This window comes from Numida meleagris, chromosome 2, assembly GCF_002078875.1.
Source record: "Numida meleagris isolate 19003 breed g44 Domestic line chromosome 2, NumMel1.0, whole genome shotgun sequence".
Taxonomy (NCBI): Eukaryota; Metazoa; Chordata; class Aves; order Galliformes; family Numididae; genus Numida; species Numida meleagris.
The window spans coordinates 110,712,870-110,737,458 of NC_034410.1; the positions used below are offsets into that span (position 1 = coordinate 110,712,870).

Sequence of the window (24,589 nt, forward strand, 5' to 3'; positions counted from 1 at the left end):
CCATTGCTTTTTCCTGAGTTCTGACACAAAGAACTGACATGTATGCATCAGAGTTGGAGCTTCCCTTTGGAACAACGTGCCTTCAGTATAACCCAGGCCAAAATCATCATTTTTATATGGTGAGGTATTGGAACAGGCTGCCCGGGGAGGTGATGGAGTCACCATCCCTGGAGGCATTCAAGGAAAGAGTGGATGCTGTACTGAGTGACATGGTCTAGAGTGGTCACAGGCATGGGTTGACAGTTGGACTAGATGATCTTAGTCATCTTTCCAACCTTAACGATTCTATGATTTCATTCCAGCTTACCTGTCTCATCCCAACAGAGCCCAGGCACAGAACCGCACTCTGGTCCCAGGACCAGTACTGTGCTGAGCAGTAAATACACAGCAGGTTAAGTTCTTACAGACCAAGAGACACCAACTAGCAAGAGGTTCGTACAGAATAAGTATTTTATTCATGATGTAATTTTTTTTTTATTTACATTAAAGTTTTCTTGTATTTTGAACTCTGCTTGGATATCGAAATTAACAACTTTATGTGACTGTGCACCTGCTCTAAAAGAAATGGAGATAACACAGTTCTTTTCTGTAAAAGAAAAAAGAAAACTGCCTGTCAAAATCAAAGCTGATTTTTCTCATTCCCAGTAATTATTTTCTCACTTTCAAATTAATATGAGTGGAAAATGTAGTTTGCTATAATATAATAAATAGAAGACATTGGGTAATTAGTAGTGCTGGTATATTTCTAAAGTACTAAACAGACAAACAATAAACTGTGAATTTAATCACAAGTTCTTATACAGTTTCAAGACAGGAAAATTAGAGCTCTCAGCTACAGTCATTTGAGTAATCAAATCTGATCTGCATTATTTATTAGTTATTACATGCCAAGTGATTCCAACTGTACATTGCCTGAAATCATTCCAAAGCAAACATACCTTTGTTTCTGTTTTCTTTTTTTTTTTTTTTAATCAATGGCATTGCATAATTCATATTTATTCAGAGCTGCTTTCTTTATTTCCCGTGGACAATACAAATCAGCGATACTCTCAACTACTTGGACAGGCATCTGGGACGAAATCCTCCAGAAAAACATTTTCAGATCTCTCCCTGATCAAAAGCATTGACAAGATGCCTTCTTTTGGATTTTTTTTTTATCCCGATCCCTGTGGTTATTTAACTTACTTTTCACTTTAGGATACATTTCTGATACACTCTTTAAAACACTGTAGGAACTTTTGCCTGTATAATAAAATGGCTGAAGCATATTGGGTAATATTTCTGCTGGTAACTCTTTTATTCCACTTGACTAATTAATCCAAACTGATGAAGTTTCAAGAAGCAGCATTATGCAGCTTTATTCAGTTAGTTTTGTTGGATCAAGCCTTAGTTTTGGGCGACTTCTTGCTACAACACTTTAAAAAGGGAATTACTTAAAATACCATTGTTTATTTTCTTTCCTTAGCAACCAAAGAAATACAGAAATAAGTATTGGTTACCTTCATTTTCTGCCAGAAAAGCAGGTTTGGCGTTATATATGTCACTGTAAAAACTAAATAAAGTATTCACATCGGTTGTGAACGATTTGTGCCAGCAAAAGTTAAAGCATCAAAGAAACCTCTTTAAAATGCTAACAAATTTACTTACAAACACCTATATTTATTATTTCATAAATAGGCGCAACAGGTTCCATAAAAAAAGATTAAATACAGACACAGTATGAAGAAACAATACATAGCCATATGTAAAGGTTATAATTTAGCTGTCTCCAATCTGTTTCTGCATCTAATAAAATATCAGGTAAGCATTTGGCAGTTTTATACATAAAAGGACTTAAATGACATTTACTAACCAGTACACATAAAGTGATTTTTTTTTTAAAAAAAGAAGCGTTTTTAGGCAGTACAAAATAAATGTGTTTGCTCTTTATCAACACTGCTTTCCCCCTAGTTTTTGTGTTTATTTCATGAGACAGAGCCAATATTTTAATTAATATCATTTGGGAATATTTTACTTCTTTTTTTTTTTCTCCAAATAGTTTGAAAATATAGAACTATTAGTCAGTTGTTTAAAAATGAAGTAAAAATATGAATGTTTGCCAATTTAACCCTTTTTGTGAAATCCATAAACTGGAATGAGCCAGTTTCAATTACAATTAGCTACAAAAACATTCACATTTTATACTCTAGGAGAGTGTAACATAGATGCTATTTACAAACTTGCTATGACTGCTACATCAAGCCATTTAAAAAGTCTTTAGTAGTTTCATATAAACACCCATTATGAAAAAACAATGGAAAATCCAGGACTTTTATCCGAGACATCTACAGTTGCTAAGGCAGTTACTATCGCAGCACTTCACAGCAAAAACCAACATAAAATCTGAATGGTCCAAGTTTCCTTCGGGGAAGAAGAAGAGCAATGTCCGTTAAAGGATCTCAGGGTGGAGGTGGAAAGCAGAAAGAAAGAATGAAAAACAAAATGGGAGGGGGGGGGGTAGGAAAAAGAAAGAAGCAAGACTATTTTTCCAGAGTGGGTGACCCACAAGCTCAGATAGTCCTAAGTGCTTAGCAACCTGTATTTCATAATAAAATGCAGAACTGCCTTGACTGCATAAAGCAATCCAGGATGAAAGACTTCCCTGCATTCCTCAGTGGAAAGGAGAGGTGTTTCAGATTTTCAGGTAAGGTAGAGTGCTTTGTCCCTCTGCATGCCCCTGTTGAAAGAGAAAAGAGCAAATCTGATTTTTAAATTTGTCAAACTTTGAGTCGTGCTCTTCCAAAAAACCCCATAACCTGGCTGTGTCCTGCATTCCAAACACATCACTGAAGGACAGCTGTATTACCATGGTAACAATATTAAAAAAAAAAAAAAAAAAAAAAAAAGGCTCCCAGACTGCTCATGTCCCATCGCTGGAGACACTCAGAGTCAGGCCAGACGGGGCTCTGAGCAAGCTGGTGTAGCTGTAGGTGTCCGTGTTCATTGCAGGGGAGCTGGATGAGGTGACCTTTAGTGGTCTTTTCCAACTCAAACAATTCTATGATTCTACAATTCTATGATATTAGTCCTGGCATAACCAAAATGTGCTGTGTTGGCAGCTTCAGGTAAGTGTGGGCAAGGGAGCACCAGATGGTTCTGGTGGAGCTCAACACAACTAGCTTTTCCTGGCTCTATGGGAGATCTATCATAAATGCACACTTTTACAGTTTGTTCTTGACAGGGTTCGGCTTCAGCTGAAACATACCAACTCAGAGCAAAAAGGAACCATTTACAAACTTATAATTTGGAACAGCCTGTACAAGTCAGAAGAAAAAATATCATTTAAAGTAGAAGTATTACTGACAGGGCTTGGTTCACAGTGCAGAGATTTTCTGCTTGAGAGTTTTACTCTTTATCTCCTGCTTGCTTGCCAAAACCCAGTCACCAGCTCTGTTCTTCTACAGCTCTACAGCTTACTTGGTTTGCAGTCAAGGATTAGCACAGAGCATACAATGCACCGGCAAAGCCAAGTTAGGCTAAGTCCACGCACACAGACTAACAGACGCACATCTATATAGCATATATACTGTCTGCTCAGAGCAAGCTTCTGCTGATTGGAGTTATGTCCAGTGGACACCTAGAGAACTCTGCTGGCAGTGATCTCACATTGCTTTTTCCAGAAGAGACCAGGAATCAAAGATAGAAGTGGTTACGGACTACTTGTATGGTTCCTGCAAGAGTCTGCAGCACAGATCAACACATTCAGGTGGTAGAGCACATAGGTGAGACCATTCTGCTGAACAAGCAGGCAAGTCATGAGGCAAAAGCAAAAAGTATGGGGCAAAGAGAGTGAATCCACTGTGCACACTAGTTAAAGTCTGCCTCGGTGTCAACAGTTTTAGTCCAGACATTTTTCTGACGTTATCACCAGAAAATGTTTTTTCTTCAGTTTAGTTTGTGTTCCAGAAATACTTTAAAACAATAATGCAGGAGTGATCCTGAGTCTGAGTAAATGTATTGGGTGAATCCAGTCTTTGGTTCTAGCTTGTGCTAGGTTGTCTGGGCTGGATTTGACCCTTTGGTAGCAGACAAGAGCTTTTATCTGCCTTTGCCTTGGGTATTCATGCCAAGGTCAAGGGGTGTTCAGGCTGGTGAACATGTTACCAAGGCATAATATCAATTATTTAAAACTCAGAAGATACCTTCTGTTCAGGCTCTTAAAAGATTCCAGGAAGATCCTGATACAGCAGTATAACTCCACAAAAACTATGCTAGAAGAGGGTTTGAAGGGGCTCCTAACCTCCTGGTAGGGGCCCAGATCTCCTACATGTATGGTATTTTGTTCCTGGTAAAGTTCATGCGATCTTATTGTTTCCTTCCATGTGACTTATATCCTCATATATCACTCACCTGTCTCCCTGACATGGGTTTCCATGACCTAAACCAGTTGTTTTCACTGACAGCAATGAAGTATTTGGAGAAAAGTTTACTACATTTGCCTCTTAAGTAGGAAGCAGTGATCCTACTACTTTCCTACACTTTTTCCCTAAGATTTCAGTTCTGTTTTTCTAATGAATTGGAGCTGTCAAAGACCAAAACTTATGTTCTGCAGTAAGGTGACAAAAATCTCTAATAAATGTATGTATTGAAAACTTATTCTCCCATAATAGTCCAACTGCTGAATAAACACAGTGTCATCACAGATGCACTTCTGAAAAACTGAAGGGAAACAGGCAACAAAGCTGTTTTCAAACTGTCAGATACTCGTGTCATGAATGTGGCTAGACACAAGGTGGCATTCACTGGCTGCTTACCCATTACTGCAGTAGTCATTATTCCAGTCCACAGTCTGTGCTGGAGGATTTCTGCACCCTGAACGAACATACTCCATAGCTTGGGTAACAACTTGTGCAGCTGTTGATGTTGGATTGATGATATTCTGATAATCAGGCTGAAGAGTAAATCCCTAGAAGAGAAAGCAAGTGTATTACAATGCATGGAAACCAAGCAACAGGTTGTGTGTGTTAAACAACAAAAATAAGGTGTGTACTGCAAAATAGTAGAAGCTTTCATTTCCAGGTACACTTCAAGTTCTCAGACTTAAAATAGAGACAATATGTAGTTGCTTTCTAAGTTTTAAACTCTTTGGTTTGAGAAATAAACGACACCAAATTAGTATTAGCTTTTACATTGTCACGGAATGGAACTAAAAGGGACTGAAGTGAAACAACTCAGAACCAAGAGAACAACTCAATCAACACTGGGGCAAAAAGGGCTGTTTGTGCCTCAGAGGATCCATTTAGATTGGATGTAAGGACACAAACTAGTTGTTAATTCCAGAATATGCAACAGAATCTTTTTGAAGGATGTAGGCAGCAGGTGGCTGACTGTTTTATTAGACTACACCTATTCACATATTGTTCTCAACCCTCTTTTTCTTCATTCAGTCACAAAGAGACCATCTGCTGCTTCTTTTATTTGTACTTCTCTCTCAACTAAACAGAAATTCAGCCAAAGCTTTTTAACAGTTGTTGGGCTACTGTAGTAAAAGTAGCACAGAATAACTTGCTTTTTGAAACCAAGAAGATGAGAAAAATAGTGGAAGTTACAGAGAGACATTTAACTCACTCCCTAAAATATCTGCCGTTTTAAAAGTCATAATTTTGCTCAGTACTTTTGATATATTAGACTACATCATTTTAAATATTCTGTTTTATAACCAGGAGAGCAGTTGAAATTTCAAGACTAGTAAGAACTGCCTTCGTGTACCTGGTTCACTGTATATAAATGTAAATCGTATTCTTGTAAAGTTAGAAGAACTACATTAGATAAAATATGTGAACGCCGTACAAAAGCAACTGCTGAAAGAAAAGGAAACCAACCTCCTTCCTGGGGCAGTGGCACACAATTCCCAGGCAGGTAAGTGGGATTTGTAGCTGCAAAATCAGAAACTGAACTCAATCCAGGATACCTAGTTTGAAAATCCACTTCTGGCCGAAGTCCACACTTAGGACAGATGGGATTAAAGCTCATAGCTATCAGTTTAAAAATATAGTGGTTTAGGTATGGCTACTTAATAAGCACAGTCATCATGAAGATAGGAATTCTGGGGAGAGCTGTTTTCAGCAGCAGGTTGGCTTAGCCACACTACCTTTATACAAGATGAATGAGTATTCTCATTTTCCACCTGCTCCCCTCCCTCCTCCGAAATGAGCTTCCTTCAAATATAAAACATCCCTTCCTTCTTCACATCCTCCCTTCATATTGCCTTCTCCTTACTCTGCTCATTCTGACTACAGATTTTAGCCTAGGCTATGAATGAATCATAGAACCATAGAATATCCCAGGGTGGAAGGGACTCACAAGGATCATCGAGTCCAACCCCCAACTACACAAAGGACCACCCAAACTCAAACCCTATGCCTGAGAGCACTGACCAAACTCTTCTTGAACTTTGATATCTTGGAGCCATGACTGCTGCCCTGGCAACCCTGTTTGACTTTGATCACTGCTGTCATCTGTAGTCTCTTCCACGTGGAGAAGGGAATCACACCTCATGCCTTAAATGCTCTAGGAAGCCTCATGTTATCCCTGATGACTCCAAGAAACAGATCATTAGTAGTGGGCAAGTTCAGGAACTGATTTCAACATCTAGTTGTAGTGTAACTTATACACTGCCTTGCTAATAAGATAAAATAAAATCCACTGCTCACAACTGTAACGCCATCAGGCTGCACATCAGGCTGCATAAACAACCCCATGCCTGCAACTAATCCAAAGGAAACTGTAATTGAGCAGACTTCCCAATGACTTTAATTGGAGTTTTGTGTAATTACAAGGCAGAAAAATTGGTTTTGTATATCACCGTCATAGTTTTTATACAAAACATTGCCCATAAGGCCTTTCTAATTTAGCTGTAAGAGGAAACTAACCACAGAAACACATTCTGCCCTCAGGCACTTGGGTTTACCTTAGGTAGCAAAGTCCCTGAGAGATCTCTTATCATTCTTCATGAAACAATCATCTGTATGAGAAAAACACTGCATGGGACAAGCAGCTGAGCAGCACTGCAGAGCAGGCCCTGAGGCTTACGCCATAAGAATGAAGTTCTTCAAGTGAGAACATAGGTTCCATTTCTTCTGGACTTAGGACAAATAATTAGCTTAAGTGTGGGAAAATGGACCTCTGGTTAAAATGCCAGTGTGTGTGTGAGCACTTAGACTAGACCTGATACCTCACGTACTAAGATTAAGGCCACAAACCTGAGCTTCATTCTCGTGCCCACAAAATAAGGGTAACAATCTCATCCTACATCCAGAATGGATTTTTAGTTCATGACTGCCTGGGACTGGGCCAGTTTTTCAGGAGGTGCCCACAGGACAGACTGTAAGTGGTGCAGAGCTGTCTGAGCCAGCTCCAGCTTGGGGGGAGCACACTCTGACCCACGGGCCTCTCAGACACACCGGGGCCAGCTCTGGGCTCTGCAGACACTGAATGCTGCTGAGGTACCCATCCAGCACTGAGCCCGGTGGGGGGCTACCAGAGACAGAGCTAAGGGTGCAGGCTTGGTTGGACTTGAACTCAGTAGGAAAGACCAATCATCTAGGATCATGTTTAAAATGTAAACAATAATTACTTAAGATTTTTCATCAGCAGGAAAAGCTCTGAAACAGTGCATTTGTACAAGACGGGGAGCCAGCCTTGTACTAGGCTCGTAGTAAATATTTGTGTATGATTTATGTAAGTCCTTAACAAACAATGATGAAATAAAAAGTGCTCAGAAAATGAGTGCTTCGAGGTCTAATTAAACAATGCTGAATGTTTTTGCATTGTAATGCTCAAGAGAAAATCACCAACTGTTTTGCAACATGCCTAGAATTTAAAATTTCATTTTCTTGTTCCAGATTGAAATAAAAATAGGGAACTTGATAAAGATTAATTCGATGTCAGGAGGGACATTTGCTCTTTAATTAGATTTCTGTAGCCCTAGCAGTTTCACTGTGCCACTGTAGCAAGTACTAAAAAGCCTGCAGCAGAACTAAACAGTGATCCTCATCTCCACACTTTACTGGGAACTAATTTCATTTCCTGCCTGTCTGGAGAGGTATTTTCAACAGGCATCAATGTTTTTGTCTTCACAACTGATTTATTCATCAATCTCAATGTGATATTTTAAACCTTTAAATTACATCCAAATCCTAAAGCATCTGTTTATTACACAAGGAAATTGAAAATCTGTCTGTGTGATATCATACAAAGATTTTTCCTTAAGGTTATAAAGGAAGTTGACAGATATTAATGATTTTTTTTTCTCTTGACCTCATTCGAAGACAAAGTATAACAAAAAAAGAGGGAGAAATCTGGACAAATACAGCAGGTTCCTGAGTTTACTGTATACAATATATACCAGAAAAAATGAGACTATTATTTTTGGCAGGCTATGCAATCACCTTGCTGTATACATTTATTTTCTAAAGGAAAAGAAACACCCCAAACTAGACTGAAATGAGTTATTATTTATAAAAATAAAAAAAATAAAATGTGACATACATTAATCTTCTGCCTCTTTCTTATGCAGACACTCGCAGCCATGGTTACTAGACATTAAGAATCCAGTTTTGCTTGCTCTACCCATCAACCAAAGTGGGACAGAGACTGTAATGGGACTGACTGTGCCACATTGCTTGGGTGAAGGATTTTATGTAAGGAAGGAAAGCTTCCAGTAGTGCAACTAAAAAGGGTTCCTTATGGACTGAGGGTATGTGGGAGGGAGTGAATCCTTGGTCTCATCCCTCTCCACGCAGAACAGCACAGTAAAGCCGAATGGAGAATGGAGTACACTCAGAAAGAAGCATGGATGTGTGCATGCGTAGGGAAAGGAAAGAGCAACATCTCAAAGAAAGCAGGATGCAGCTTCAGATGCTGCTTCAGCCTGAACTTTGGAGAAATCATGCTGATTTGAATGACAACAGTGAAGATTCATGTTAATGAACTTAATCCAAAGTAACAAGTAAATATCTTGTCAAATCTAAGAAACAAACTGGAGAGAAGGAACTCTGTATCAGTTCAAAAAAACACTTAAAAGATGCTTGTATGAGCATTTAATGGAAAAATATATCCCTCTGTTCTAATCCACTAGGATTCTTTCAATATGTCAAAAGTGGATGAAGGAAAAACTGTTGCACCGTGGATTTGGACTTTAGCAAAGAAGAACTTTCACATAGCTCCCTGTAATAATATTTAAGAAAAACAGAGTGCATTTTAGAATTAGGAGTTAAATATGCTCAATATCAGGATCTAATTTCAATCTATGTATCAGAATAGGACTAAAAGGTCAATTTTTACATTGTAAAGTTTTAACACTGCAAATGAGCACCCCAAAAGTCTGCAGTGGTGTTCATGTGATTTAATTATTTCATTAGCTGGTTTGGAATGGAATGAATAGAGAAAAAGAGCTACAAAAATTATTTAGATAAAACATAGGTCTATTTAAAATAAATTAAAAAATTTCTAATTCTAAGCTTGTGAGCAGCAAACTAATACATAAATTTTACTTTGTCTTGCGCATTTTAGAAGAATTTGGGTTCATTGCATCAGCTGCGTACTCTACAGAATTAATTGATTTTAAAATAACAGAAACCGTGCAGTCACTGAACTTCTGATCTTCTTGATGTTCTGCAGTTTTTGTGGAACCCTTGAGGAAGCCCTCCAGCTGGCAGCCTGTCCTGGTTTGGCAACTGCACACGTGCAGGCGAGGGCTGCTGGAAGGGATGAGAACGTACTGTTCCCTGCAGAGCTGATGGAGATCAGCTCCTTGTCCTCCCAGCAGTGAGGGCAGAGCTCACTCCCCAGGTCAGCACTTCTTGTCAGTCCCTCCTCAAAGCTGCACACAGAAGAGTTTGTGGATTTCATGAACTGTAGTTTTGGAGAGCTGTGTCTTTGCCTACCAGGACTACACTCTGCATCTGTATGTGATTTTCCTTGGAGCTGGCAGTCCTGCAGACATGCTACAAACAAGTCTTCGATAAGAAACCATCCTTCTTCTCCTGGAGAATACAAGTAACCAAATCTCCCACAGCCACCAAGAAAAAGCAGAGATCTGTAGAAGCACAAAATCATAGAATATCCCAAGTTGGAAGGGACCCATAAGGATCATCAACTCCTGGCTCCACACAGGACCATCCAAAAATCAGACCATACGTCTGCCACTGCCATTGACACTTACTCCAGTAAGCCACCAGCTATTTCAAAGATGGAGGTTGGAAAAAAGTACATATCCCACCACTGGTGGGAATTGTGGCTGCTGCTTCTAAGACTGCTAAAGCCCAACTGTTGGTCTGCAAAGGTGTGTCTGCGAACACCTCCAGGAGAAGACTCCTAGCAAGCTGTTGACATTTCACCTCTCTCCTGCCTATTAAACTTCATGCTGCAGTATGACATGAGAAAATTTACCCTGCTGCTTCTTCAGGTGTATTTGTCTGTTTGGCATGTGTAATGGTGAGGTTTCTGAAAGGGAAGATATCTCCTGTTGCAAGTAGTGCTGTAGGGAGTGGGATGCTAATTAGTTTATGTACTTGTTGCCCACGTGAATGGGATGGCTGCTGGAGCCTTTGGAAAAGGCTTGGGGGGTAACCACATCTTTGAGGAGCTGCTGTGGGAACTGGGATTGTTCAGTCTGGAGAAGAGGAGGCTCAGGAGAGATCTTACTGTTCTCTACAGCTCCCTGAAAGGAGGTTGTGGCGAGGTGGGGATTGGCCTCTTCTCCCACGTAATAGCAATAGGACGAGAGGGAATGGCCTAACGTTGCATCAGGGGAGGTTCAGGTTGGATAGTAGGAAGAATTTATTCTCTCAGAGTGGTAATGCATTGGCACAGGTTGCCCAGGGAGATGGTGGAGTCAGTGTCCCTGGAGGTGTTTAAGGAAAGGGTAGATGTAGTACTTAGGGACATGGTTTAATGGGTAATATTGGTGGTAGGTGGACAGTTGGACTAGGTGATCTTAGAGGTATTTTCCAACCTAAATGACTTTATGATTCTGTGATTCTTTACCATGGAGGAAACTAAGCAACTGAGGGAAGAGGAACTGAAAGAACATTGAATTGTATGCACATATCATTTCTGCTTTGTCAGACTACGTATTCTCCCATTCTTCTTTGTTGTCTTTTTAAGAAGCAGAGTGGCCTAAGCTGTGTTGCTGGGACCAGAACCTCACATTGGGTCTTCCTCCCTCCTTGCCATGGACTGGCCATGCAGGGCATGCCTATGCCTGTTCTTTGTCCTCATTGCTGCTGACTCTGTGCTGCTGTCATCGTGCTGTGGCTCATTTGGAGAGCTTGCTTGTCTTTTCCATTATGTTTTTGCCTTGTTTACATGCTCTGTGATCAGCAGAGTGTTTGCTCAGTTTCAAGCAGAGTGGAGATGCCAAGTCCTTGGCATTTTAGTCAGAAGGAGGCCATTACTTTCAGCTTATATTTTCTTGTCTTTAGTGCTCTAATGCAGTGCAAATTCCCGGATACAATGTTTTTTACCAATTCTTCACTAGAAAGAGTCATACCTGAGAAACTAGAAAAGGGATCAGCGTTGCAACGTGAAGGAAATTATAGTGATGTTAGTACATCTCATGCTTTAAAATTTAACGTAGCTTTTGCTTTGTCTTTGTCAGCATCATTCTTTAAAGGAACTGGATCCTACATTTAAACTCAATTTATAAACAGGGTAAATTGTTTTATGACCCTCCCAAATTAAACGAATATGATATATATATATTACAAATATTCTAAAGTGAAATTACATAGATTTTCCAGAGCTCAAGAGTGTAGTACCACGAAACAGGTCCATAAGACATATAAACTGACTTATAAACTGCAGATGTTTCATAGTGCTTAAGATAAATGTAATTAAGATTGGCAGTGTGACATTTCAGCAAGTAATAAGCACCCTTCATCTTGACTGAAGCTCAAAAATAGCTCACTGTGGATTCTTCGTTATAAGGATCAGACTTTCTGACTAAGCATTATCAGTCAGCAGAAATATTTAAACTAACCTTTCATGAATTTAACAGTGGGGAGCAGGAACACAGAGGTACGGTATTTCTTACTTCACTGTACTTGCACTTAGTAAAGCAAAACACTGCATACAATAGGTCTACAGATTTACTTCTAGATACCTGTTTTCTACAATTATTGCCCTGTATTCTCTCACAAGATAGAAGTAACCCAGTTGCAAACAGCATATTTCACAGATCAGCGAAAGTCCTCTGAAACAACATACAAAAATACCATATGCTACAAGCATGCAACTTGGTAAAGTACAACATCAGAAGACTCATATTATCTTACCTTTTTTTGTGGTATAAAATGATTTGGAATAGCTCCAAAATGTTTGAATTCATATAGTTATGATGATGTATGCTGTGTGTGTATATACCCAGACAGACATGAAATCCTTAAAAGTATCTAATATTTGTATTACATCTTTCACTAATCATTACTGTACTATTCATACAATAATTAAAGACAGATTTTTAATTATGTTCTGTAAATTGTGCCCATTGGCGTTTCTGGAGAAGACATAGAATCATGAAATGGCCTAGGATGGAGGGAACCAGAAAGATCATCTAGTTACAACCCCTTTGGCATGGGCAGGGTTACCACCCACCAGCTCAGAATGCCCAGGACCCCATCCAACCTGGCCTTGAACGCCTCCAGGGATGGGGAATCCACAATCTCTCTGGGCAACCTGTGCCAGTGCCTCACCACCCTATGAGTAAAGAATTTCTTCTTAACATCTAACCTAAATCTCTCCTCTTTTAGTTTAAAGCCATTCCCCTTGTCCTGTCACTATCAGACCATGTAAAAAGTCAGTCCCTATCCTGCCTGTAAGCTCCCTTCAAGTACTGGAAAGCCGCAATGAGATCTCTCCAGTCTTCTCTTCTCCAGGCTGAACTCCCTCAACTCCTGCAGCCTGTATTCATAGGAAGGGTGCTCCAGCCCTCTGATCACCTTTGCAGTCCTCCTCCAGATGCACTCCAACACCTCCACATCCTTCGTGTTCTGGAGGCCCCAGACTCTTACTCACGATCATTTAATTTAACATGTATAAAACAACCTGTGCTGCTTCAAAGTCCGACTGCTACAAGTCACATTCAGCAAAAGATACTATTGCATGCTACAATCATGCATGCACATTTTCTAGATATGCCTGTCCTTTGTTTGCAAGATGTTTTCCATAAGCCTTAACATTTCACTTTTATTTCAATATAATTTTGGATATGCATATGGATCTACACTCCTATTTAGAGGATATCTCTTGAATTTGGTGGGGGAGATACAAACGTGATGAATACAACTGCTAGCACAAGCAGTTCAACTGATGCTCCCCATCACCTAGGTAAACTCATTCAATTCATCTCATCTTCGAAAGACCAAACCCTCAGACTATAAAACCACAGCTTTGGAACTCTGTAAAAGTACAGCTGATCCATGGCTCTAAATCTACCTCAATATGCCAACTTTTAAATTAATTTCATTTTCTCAAAAAAAACAGTTCCCCAGACAACCGAAAAACTCAAACTTACTTGCTGCATTGTAGGTGAATGTAAAGCAGACTGGACCTGCATTGGTAGCTGGTTTCCAATGGACTGCTGCATTGAAATTGGCTGGTGTTGCTGGATGTTGAGATGCTGGTGCAGAGGAGGGCTGATCTGAAGTGGTGGTGGCGGGGACACAGCCATGTTTGCTATGGAAACAGTCACTGGCATTTGGTTGTTGGGCTTGGGTGCTATGTTCCTGGGGATATTGGCATGCATAGCAGTGATGTGAGGATTCATTCCTGGTTGTTGGTGGTAGTGGGAGCTGAGGTACAGTGCAGAGTGAGTTTGGGCAGACCCATGAAACACTGACTGCTTTGAATTCATCATCTGAGGCTGCGGGGAGGCTTTGACATCAACAGGTTCACTGTAGCTCTGGTGGGAAAAATGAGAAACAGACAATATTTAGAAGCTACAAAATGCTGCTGTTCACCTACCTACAGCCTCTGCTGCACAGGCAGATCTTTGCACACTTCTCTCCTTTCAGTACTTTTCAGAGTAGACCGAAGGAAAGGAGTATCTGCCAACATCAGTGTTCTGTAAAGTTAAGGAAGGACAGTGGAGAACTTTAGTTTTTTTGAAGAATCTCACCATAGGAAAACACTTATCTGGACAATCAAAATGTCCCTGTCTTGGGGTTTGGTTATTATGCTAGAACAACAATGAATACTATTACCTTAAATATTTTCCTTCAGCATCTTAGCCCCCCTGCTTCCTGATCTAGCCTGACATTTTGCTTTTTCAAAACTTGAAACTGCCATCACTGACCTAATAAATTACACAACAAAGAAAATCAAGCCTGTCACATTTATTCACACGACATTCATTACTATTTTTCTCAGATTTGATGGCCTACAAGAAAACAAGCTCAAGAGGGTGGGTACTGGCAAAAGTCTGCAGTGATCCTTGACAAATCATTTCCCTGCGCAGTGCCTCATTTTCCTATCTGCAAAACAGGGATGAGAATTTCAGCGTCCATTACCATATACATTGAGAACTGCTAATACTGGTTTATCAGTGACACCTAACACTGTGAAGAGGCTAATCCAGTTGTTCTACTGCACTGAATAAATACACTAGTTGCTTTTATTGTGAAGTATTCTGTGCTGGGATACTATCTAGACCTGTATCAAATATGTTTCATAAGTCATGCATGCAGAAAAAAATGGAAAATTCTGAATAATATTACTTTTTAGCAAAACTTCCTCTATAAACTGGGTTCATAAAGTTCTGAAAATCCAATTTAAACTGATTTCTATATAAATGTTAGACTGCATTAGACACAGGAAAACTATCTTACTACAGTCTGAAGAATACTGCATAGAATAATAGAAAATGTGCAGACTTCCAAAAATTTTATAGTCTATTCTGATATTTCAAGGCTCGTAGTAATAAGAATTTTCCATTAATGGGTGTGGATTTTAATAATACTCTTATTTTTAATATACAGAACTTGTTATTTCTGATTTGCGCTCAATTTGTTGTTTTCCATACTCTAATTTTCTTACATCTTCTGAGTGCTAACTCCATGTGCTCAAATAAATGATGAGAAAATTTAAGAATTCACTCCCATGTACTTATGGTGGGAATCATAATTTGCAGTTAAGCATACTGGGATTAATAGCCAGTGCAAGGTGAAACATGCTGGAAAAAAAAATGGTATAAATTTCCTTTTTTGAGAAAGAAGCCACTTTGTCAAAACAAGGGCTGAAAGATGCATATATGCCCTTATTCAGTGACCTCCATGTCACGTTTGCTCAGTTTACAAGTCAGAGTAAGTTTCATGTTACTCTCAGCATTCCAGGGTCAGTGCAGTCAAAAAAGCCTATTTGTATTCTCTCTGAAAGATGTAGCACCACCAACAATCCACCGACATGCATGTTACTGAAACTGGTTCATTACATGCGGTGATAAAGATGAAAAAGATTACTTCATTCTTCCTGTGTAAAACTGCAGTTCCATTAGCAAAAAAAACCCTTATTTTCTCCAGCAATCTAAAGAAAATTAAATGTATATGCTAAAACAAATGCATATCTTTGCCTCTGTGGATTTGCCTGACTCTGCTCCCATGTCAGTGAACACATGTGCAATATGCATTATATGAATGTTCGCAGTATTGAGATGCAGACAAAAAAAATACAGATAGTAAAAGATAAAACTTGAAAATAGGTACACAATCTGCCTTTTTTTTTTTTAATCTTAAAATGTTAACCTAGTGTTCATGATGATATGAAAAGTATTTTTCCCCCTCTCTTCCCACTTACATTTGTAAGATGATCTGGTAAGTGTGGGGACAAAGACTGGCAGGTTTGCCAAAATTTCAGAGCTTCAGAAAGTTCGCTAACCAGAGGATTGTTCAGGACCCTCCCCTTCAGTGTGCTGGGTCCTTTACATATTTCAGGAGGTCTGTGCTGTGGTCTTTCTTGAGAAATGTGAAATTTTACCAAGTGCTTCACCCCCTTGTGAAAACATTGCCTTTCCACAATGTAGCTGGAGGGCTCTATCTGCTCTGAGCAGGGACAACTTCTCCTGCAGTTTCTCAGGTCAGCTTGGTTAAACAGTTCCTCCTGGTGAGGAGGTATCACAAAGCTTTAGTGTCACTCCCTGTGACACACTGATATGTACTATACGTACCTAAGTTTCACTTGTGACTACAAAGATACTGCCATACACCTCTTCAACAGGGCACAGTGAACCAATTTAATTATTGGGTAATTCTGAGTTCACACATAAGTGGTGAAGAGATGACTCATACTGATGAAATTACAGAGGATAGTAGTTGAAATACCAAATTACGTTAAGAGGAATTGCACGGTCTTGGGCCAGAGATGAATAATACTTGCTTTACCTCTGAGAAGAGTGTCTGCAAAGTGATCAGAGGGGCAGTTCCAGCTGTCTCAAGCTGTCAATTAGCTTTCTGTGTATTTCACTATCTTCTGATCCAGTGAGAAGCACAACAGTTTCAGTCCAAGTATTTTGCTGCTGCTTAGGTCGCTTTAAATCAGATGTGATCTGAAGCCAAATTGTCCACTATTAGTCTAGAGCACATCAATATTATCAGTAACTGGGATTCTTGATAAATGAACCCACTACTAGCTATTCTCCAAAATAGTGCACTTTCAGCTTCTTCTAAGACTGGGTCAGAAACCCCAGATTTTGTAAGTACAGCTGAAGCTGTACAGGTGCTGTCAAATATTTTGACTTTGTTTTATCACTTTACTGTCAAATACACCAAGAGGAGTTTATGACACATAAGCTACACTATAATTCCAGGCACAATTACTGCCTTTAGAGGTTTGAATAGGCATTGCACCTGTCCAGTACAGCATCATACAGTCTTCGACAAGGGCAGTGCTTTTATTATGGGCAAAGATAGGAATTAAGAAAGAAGGAATGTAATAAGCCAGTATGGGCTCCAAATACACAGTCATGTTCCCTAACTTTGCAGGCTGGTATTCATTCCATTTAATCTTGCCTTATCCAAGAGGAAGAGCTGGGAAATCATTTTTAAAAGCCTTATTTGGACAATCTGCTTAAAAACAATACAGCAAATTTGCATATTTAATTATGTTGCTAGATACATTTATTTATAGATACATGTAGTTACTAATCCATAAGCACAGGCCATCAAATAATGAAGTCTAACACTTCCTACTTCTGACAATGTCTTCTACCAGACACACAGTGAAAAAATCTTCTATCCCTACCATCACAATTATTTTTTGTAGACCCACCACTAGAGGGTGACAGAATATTATATTTAGTTAGTGGTAGGAAGAGGTACACATACATTAGTGACTACAAACTAACTTTTCTTGACAGTTCTTTACACACTTTGAGTGGCTTCTACAAGTTCTTGAGTCCAGTTCACAGCTTTCCTCTAAATCTTTCAAGTTCTTGATAAGCTAGGTGTAGGATTTCTTGCAGATCTCCCTCTCCATCTAACATCATTACCTAATACTGTTGTCTAAATAAAAAAATAAAAAAATAAAAAAAATCAGAAGCTGAAGGCAAGGTAGGTAGGCCAAGGAAATGGAACACTATAGAATAAGTATGACTGCTTTGTAGGCACTACTCAAATATTTTTTACACAACAACCTATTGTTTTACTGAAATCCGAAGAAAAAGATGGAAGAACATTTTGAGAGCCCATCAGAAAGGGAATCAAAGTAAAGAGTAATAGGGAAAGGAAGGAAACAAAAAAAAAACACTACTGTATCTCTTATGGTAATTAATTTAATTATATTAATTAAAAATACTGGCAAACAATTTATGGAAAGCTTTGGTGAGTGACCTTCAGCCTGTAAAATAATTCTACTTGCATCATACTTTCAAGGAAGTGTGAGATGATACAGATAAATGATATTCATCACAGAAAGTCTTGAATGTTGACTATATATATGTTGACTTTTTGTAAGTGCAAAGTTCTACCCCAAACTTTTGACCAAATTTACACCCTTCCTTCCAATTCTAGGTCAAAACAAACTTCCATCCACCTTCCACTCCTCTATTGTGTGTCAAAACTCCATGATTATATCTACCAAATTTTAGAGTTAAATTAGGTTAAAGGGTTAAATATTGCTCATTCAGTTGTGCTATTCTTTCCTAAAGAGAACTACAATGGGACTAATGGTCCTTCTAATCATAGACTGATTTAATGATCAGGGGAGAAGTTAATTCCTTAAAGCAAAACTACACTGAGTGCCTCACCCCCAGATTTCCAGCCTATTTCTGCAACTGAGAAACAACTTTTGACCCAGGCATCACGTTCAGCCTGATGTATCAGAGAAACAGCAACAGCCTAGTGATGCCAGCTTGGAAGATCCATAGTTTCCTTTGGGACATTATTTTACTTCCTCTTTGAAAAGTCTATGGTTGTACTTTAATTCATCACCTGTATTTCTGGGTAGCAAAACCAGAAACTTACAGATGGGCTTTGATTCTCTAATTTGTGGCTACCTTTTGGCTACCACTGGCTCTTCTATTCCCACTTTCGTTGAAACACAGCAACCTCTGTGACTGAAAGTGAAGTTAGGACATGTTTTAAGACAGCAGTATTTTAAGGGCCTTTTCCTTAGAGTACTTAAGTACTAAAATCTCCTATTAACTTTAATGGAACATAGATCAGAGCCCAACACTGTTACCATAGTATTAGTGTCTGGATCCTCATTAAAATGAGATTAATTCCCAGTTGATGAGTACTGTTTTCGACCGATATTTATTCAGAAGTACATCTAGAAACTACAAGTGGCTACACATATGTTATTTTGCCTTTTCAATATGTTAATGCAGTTATTCATAGAAAAGTTGCTAGGAAATAGGACCATATATAAGTACACATATACATATGAACATCTTAAGTTTACGTACACATATTCAGCATTCTTACCCTACTCTAACAAGCAATACCATAAGATATAGGAATTAAAGAAATACTTTTGCAATAATTTCATTCCAGTAAGCGGTGCTCAACTGGTATTGCTGAGATACAAAATCAAAAAGTCAGTATTGTTGCAAATAAACAACAATGAAAAATGTCATTTTTTTCTTATTCAACTGGTTTCACAAAAAAACAGCTAAAGAATCAAATTTTCAAAGCTGGAGCAACATAACTTCAATAGTGTGTATACAAAACATAACCAAAAAACTTATTAGCGTCAGCAATTAAACTCCTCCTATATTAAAATATGCATAAGATTGCAGAACTGGTGCACACTCAGTAAACATTCCTAGTACTATAGAATGTCTATGGTGTCCTTTAAACATATGTTGAAAGACCTCTTCAAGGGCGAAGACATGAACCTTCTGGTCAGCATGGCCAGTACAAACTTTCTACCAATGTTAGTAGCTTTCTTTGTGGGCAAACATAACTTATTCAAACCTCAGAAGACTTTTTTACATAGCCGAAATGGTGTAACATGGTTTGTTTTTAAATGAGAAACAGGTGCTCTGGGTTTGGCAACCTCTCTACACAGGCAATGAACATGTACTACATGAGTGTCACAAATCTTGGAAAAGATTTAACTTGATTCTGGTTTTAAATGAATGCATGTCACAAATTGACATTGCCAACATACTATCCCTCTACAGGAGAGTGCCATGAGCACATCTAGTGACTGGTGTCCATTCTTGAGCCATGCAGAGAAGTTCAACAATTTTTGGACTCTGTGACCAGAACGAAGGATACCATTCAGGTAACAGCAGTGATTGTGTCAGCTGATACAAGCAAGGTCCAGGCTGTGTAAGCTGAGATCACTTAGGCAGGCCTGACTCAGCTTTAAATGAGTTATCTTCTGTACCACGACACTAAAGAGGTAGATAGAAGGAAATCGGCTGAATATTTATGCAGCTTCTACAAAGCTTACCTAAGCTTAACTTTGCATCTGTTGTCTTTGCTGTCTCTTTGGTGGAAGGAACATCTTGAATTGTTTATTCTCAGCTTTTCTGTGTTCACACAATCCTGTCTGTTTTTAATGTTTTTGACATTTTAGGTCACCTCCAACCCTATGCCTGTCCTTGCGAAGAATCCTTTCTTTTAACCTACAAAGGCTCAGCCATTTGATTAATACCACTGAGAAGCTGTTTATGAGGGAATGACTTCTCTGTGGCACTGCTCTCTCCTTCCTGCTTAGCTCTTTAACTACTTCAGATATTCCTTTCACTTAACTCTGTTCACTCCGGCAGAGAATTCATATGCATATTTATAATACAGCTGCTTTCCTACTTAAGTCACAAGAGGCTTTTAGAAAATGATGTTTCATATTGTGTTAATTCCAGTCACCTATTGCAATAATACTGGTGACTCTAGAGAGTTCAGAAGCTTTTGACACATTCCTGATGTTTCAGAACAAAAGAGTAAGCCATGATTTGTCATCTATAATTAGCTGAGTTGGCTCAGAAGAACATCTTCAAATCTAAATATATATTTTGTCATCATCTGCAGGGGATTGTCATGGATTCATTCAGGGTATGTAAGTAAAAATGGATGTTTTATGAATGTAACCTGGATACATGTGGTAAAGGATATGCAACTTTAATTTGATACAAATGTTTTAATTCCCAAAATGAAAGCACTAGGCTAATAGTGAAACCTAGTTTTATTAACTCGCTTTAAAAACAAACACAATTGCTCCTCAAATCAACACATGGTTTCTCAAAGGCTCAAGAAATTTCTGCCATTTGGGGCTGAAATGATGCAAAAAGCATCCCTAGGTTTTTGCAATGCTGAATGTAAAGCTTTGCATGATTTATTCTCAAATACAATTTGTGGCATTAGCTTAAGTATACTTTGTTCTTCTTTTTCAGCTGTGGTAGAGAGTGTGGTTTCTTTCCTAGACAAGAAGTTGGTTTGATTTGGGCTACTATCAGATTAGACAAGTGTTTTATTGATAAATATGTTCACTTACCATATATCCTAATACACTGCATACGTGCACATACATGATTTTATTTATAATTCCTTGAAAATTTCTGGTTGTATCATAATAACTCCAGAAACAAAGACTGAGGTATCACAGAAACATGAAACTTCTCCCATAACAGCCTTGCATTATATCTTTCCCAGATAGAGATTCTGATGCTTAATGGACAAAAGTAAAAGCTGTAGATGCATGTCACTGTTCTGCTTTTTTCTGTTTTGTTTTAATGGAAGCACTGCCAGTTACCTTGCAGCACTTTAATAGTTACAAACAAAACAAAACAAAACAAAAAAAACAAAATAAAACCCATTCATCAAACACAGCCATGTCTTTTCTTTATTCTTTCCACGTTGCTTTCACTGAGAACAACCTAAAATGTTTTCCAAAATTCCAGAATGTCTCCACGTACTGGCGCTAGATAAAATACAGGAATCTTTTGTCTCAGAAAGCAGAAAGCAGGTGCCTTTGCCAGCAGCTGAAGGGTTGCTGCTCTCCTTGTACACAATAGCCAGCTGATTAAAGCCCTGACCAGCAGACATAACAGGTCACTCCCCTACTCTACTCTGTCAAGAGATATTCAGTACTGTATTTCCAAAAGAAATGTTCTAAACCCCAGCAGCTGCTTATTTCAAGGAGGAAAGAATTGGGATACTGTACTCCCCTACATTTGAAGCTTGTCCTCTATGCAGAAAAGAATTTGAGACTAATTGGGCCACAGAAAATAAATCACGGAGGGAGCACTCCTACACATTCACATTTAATTAGGAGTGGGGTGAAGCACGATCTGGGATATCTGACATATTTTGCCTTTTTTTCTTTTGTGGCTAGTGCTCTCACCACATACACATGTGAAACAGGAAATTAACACCATCAAGTTCACTGGTCAGGCTTGGTTTTCTTTTTCTTTTTTTTCTAAACATGGTTTCCATTTTCACAGAATCACAGAATCCTTAGGTTTGGAAGTGGCCTTTAAAGGTCATCTAGTCCAGCTCCCCTGCAATGAACAGGGACATCCACAGCTGGATCAGGTTGCCCAGGGCCTGATCTAGCCTGGCATTGAAAGTCTCCAGTCACAGGGCATCCACCACATCTCTGGGCAACTGGTTCCAGTGCCTCACCATCCTCACTTTAAAAGACTTTTTCCTTATATCTAACCTAAATCTAACATAAATCTATCCTCTTTAAGCTTGAAACCATTTTCCCTTGTTCTATCACCCTGCTAAAGAGTCTGTCTCTTTCTTTCCCCTAGCTCCCCTTTAGATACTGCAAGGCCGCTATCAGGTCACCTCGCAGCCTTCTCTTCTCCAGGCCGAACAGCCCCAGCTCTCTCAGCCTCTCCTTCTAGGAGAGGTGTTCCATCCCTTGGATCATTTTTGTGGCCCTTCTCGGATGCGCCCCAGAAGGTCTATGTCTCTACTGAGCACTCCACATGTGAATACAGATTTTGCTTTATACAACTAGCTCAATCTTCTCCATATGTACTCACTGCAGTCCTAAAAGGTCTTGTAAGAACTACTTATGCTGTTCAATCACAGAATCATAGAATTAAGGATCAGTTGAAGTTGAAGGGATCTCAAAAGATCATAGGGTCCAATCTTTCAAGAGGGAGCCTAGATGATATAATCTAGCACTCTGTGCAGCTGCATCTTGAAAACCTCCCATGATGGGGAATCTACCACATCCCTGGAGAGGTTGCTGCAGTGATTGATTGTTCTAAACAACACTACACATGTAACACTGACATTTTGGGTGCCTGGAAAATCTCTGCTTACAAATTGCTGTGCTAAAGACATTATGGCAATGCCAGTCTTGCTAGATACTACCTTTATTTTTTGTAATGAAAAGTAATTGAAAAGTGGTGGACTAGGAAAGCTAAGTGTGCCATATACTTCAAGGAGAAATGTTACATGTCCAAAGGATTTGCACTATCCACAAAACTGAAAAATGTCTGATGTGTTTGTTGCAATGTCACGTGAGGATACTGCTTTGACACTTTTGAAATATGCTTGAGTATTTGGAATTTGAATAATGTTCTCCCTGCTGCTAAAATGCGTCTGCATGAAACTTGAAGTAGTGCTACTGTACAGAAAAGAATTTAAAAATTCATTTAGCCAGAGAGAACAAAACAGGGAAGAGGAATCATCTTTGTATTATTTAAATAGTTAAACTTCTGCTGCTATAGTCAACATGTGTATTATGCATGTTAAATACATAATATGCTGATATTTTTATAAATGTACATAGATGTATGCATGTAGTATATTAACAAGTTTAACCTATACTTGTATATATTAGTATTAAAAATATATATATACTTGAAAGATGTAGCAAAAACTCTAATGTCAGCCAGAAAAAAGGCTGGTTTAGCCAGAAAAAGTGCTTGTTTTATGAAAAAGTAAAATTGCAATTCACAGCATTTTATGTAACGCTGTACAAATTACCAGATACCAGAGACTGCATTTCTGGACCTGAATAGTACTAAAAGTTGCAACTAAGGGCAAATATAAAGACACTCGTTTACAATGCAAAGGCTTAGTCAGTACTATAAGCAATATGGCAATCTGCATAGCAGAAGATATAATGCTTTGTAATGTAATTTTAACTTTACATATCAATTCTTCCTCACATGAACAGTCTCAACTACAGACTCATTAATTAAAGTCTTTATAAAACAGGAGAAAAATATAGGAAATACACTGATTAATTAAGTGTGGATTAATGCTTAGCTGACATATTTACACAATTTTGTGGTTTTTACTGGGTGATAACTCTATTTTATAAAGACATCACTAAAGCATTTCAAAATACATTACAGATGGGCTGGCAATCCTCTTTTGAAGTTGTTGGAGATGCTTCCATTTTTTTCAGTTATGGTTGCATCAAAGAACACAGCTAATACCCCACATCCACCTTATGGCCCAGAACAGAAAACAATATCACTGAATTTCGTTATTCTGCTATCACGCAGAGGCTCAGAAGTCTCCTGGCAAAAGGTTCACCCCATTTCTCTACAAACTGATATTTTGACTGTTCTAGCAGCTCAGATGGCTAAGATGGGTGCAGTGAATTCAACTTCAACATTGGTCCACTCAGGCATAACATGGCTTATGCCCATTCTTATACTTCTCAGGAAAAAATAGTCTTGCAAGTAAATGCAGAAAAATGCACACACGTGTACAAATCCTACACTCATTGGTTCTTTAAAAACTGGCAGTAACTCATGAAAAAAGTGGCAGAATCAGAGCTCAAAAGATAGCAAATTGGTAAAGCAACTGCTTTGGGCCATGTGAGGCACACTATGAGCCAGAGCCAGGGAACGTGAATTGGAGATAGGAGACCAGAACATTCTCCACTGCTCCCCATGGGCAGAGCCCTCTGTGAGGGAGGACAAAAGAAGTTTGACAGTTGGGTAACTCCTATCATCTGGATATCAAGCAGATATGATGTGAAGCATCATTTAATATCTCATAGCTGCCAGCCAGCTGACTCTGAAGTCATTGGAGCTCTGAACACGGAAGGTGTAATATTGCTCACATACCATGAAAAATGAAGTTTTAGATGTCCCAAGCAGGACACTTAAAATGACTCAAAATTTGATTTCACA

The 24,589-nt window shown here is 38.8% G+C and overlaps 1 protein-coding gene across 4 annotated transcripts in view; it reads right to left on the reverse strand.

Annotated features, from left to right (window-relative positions):
• TOX (thymocyte selection associated high mobility group box) overlaps positions 433–24,589 on the reverse strand; it is a 225,183-nt gene continuing 201,026 nt past the window's right edge. For all 4 annotated transcript variants that reach the window (XM_021386701.1, XM_021386698.1, XM_021386700.1 and 1 more), the window contains 3 exons: positions 13,556–13,942; positions 4,794–4,945; positions 433–2,716 (listed from right to left, as the gene is read on the reverse strand). In XM_021386701.1, the coding sequence (XP_021242376.1) occupies positions 2,680–2,716; positions 4,794–4,945; positions 13,556–13,942 (576 nt within the window). In that variant the 3' untranslated portion in view covers positions 433–2,679. The remainder of the gene's footprint in view (positions 2,717–4,793; positions 4,946–13,555; positions 13,943–24,589) is intronic.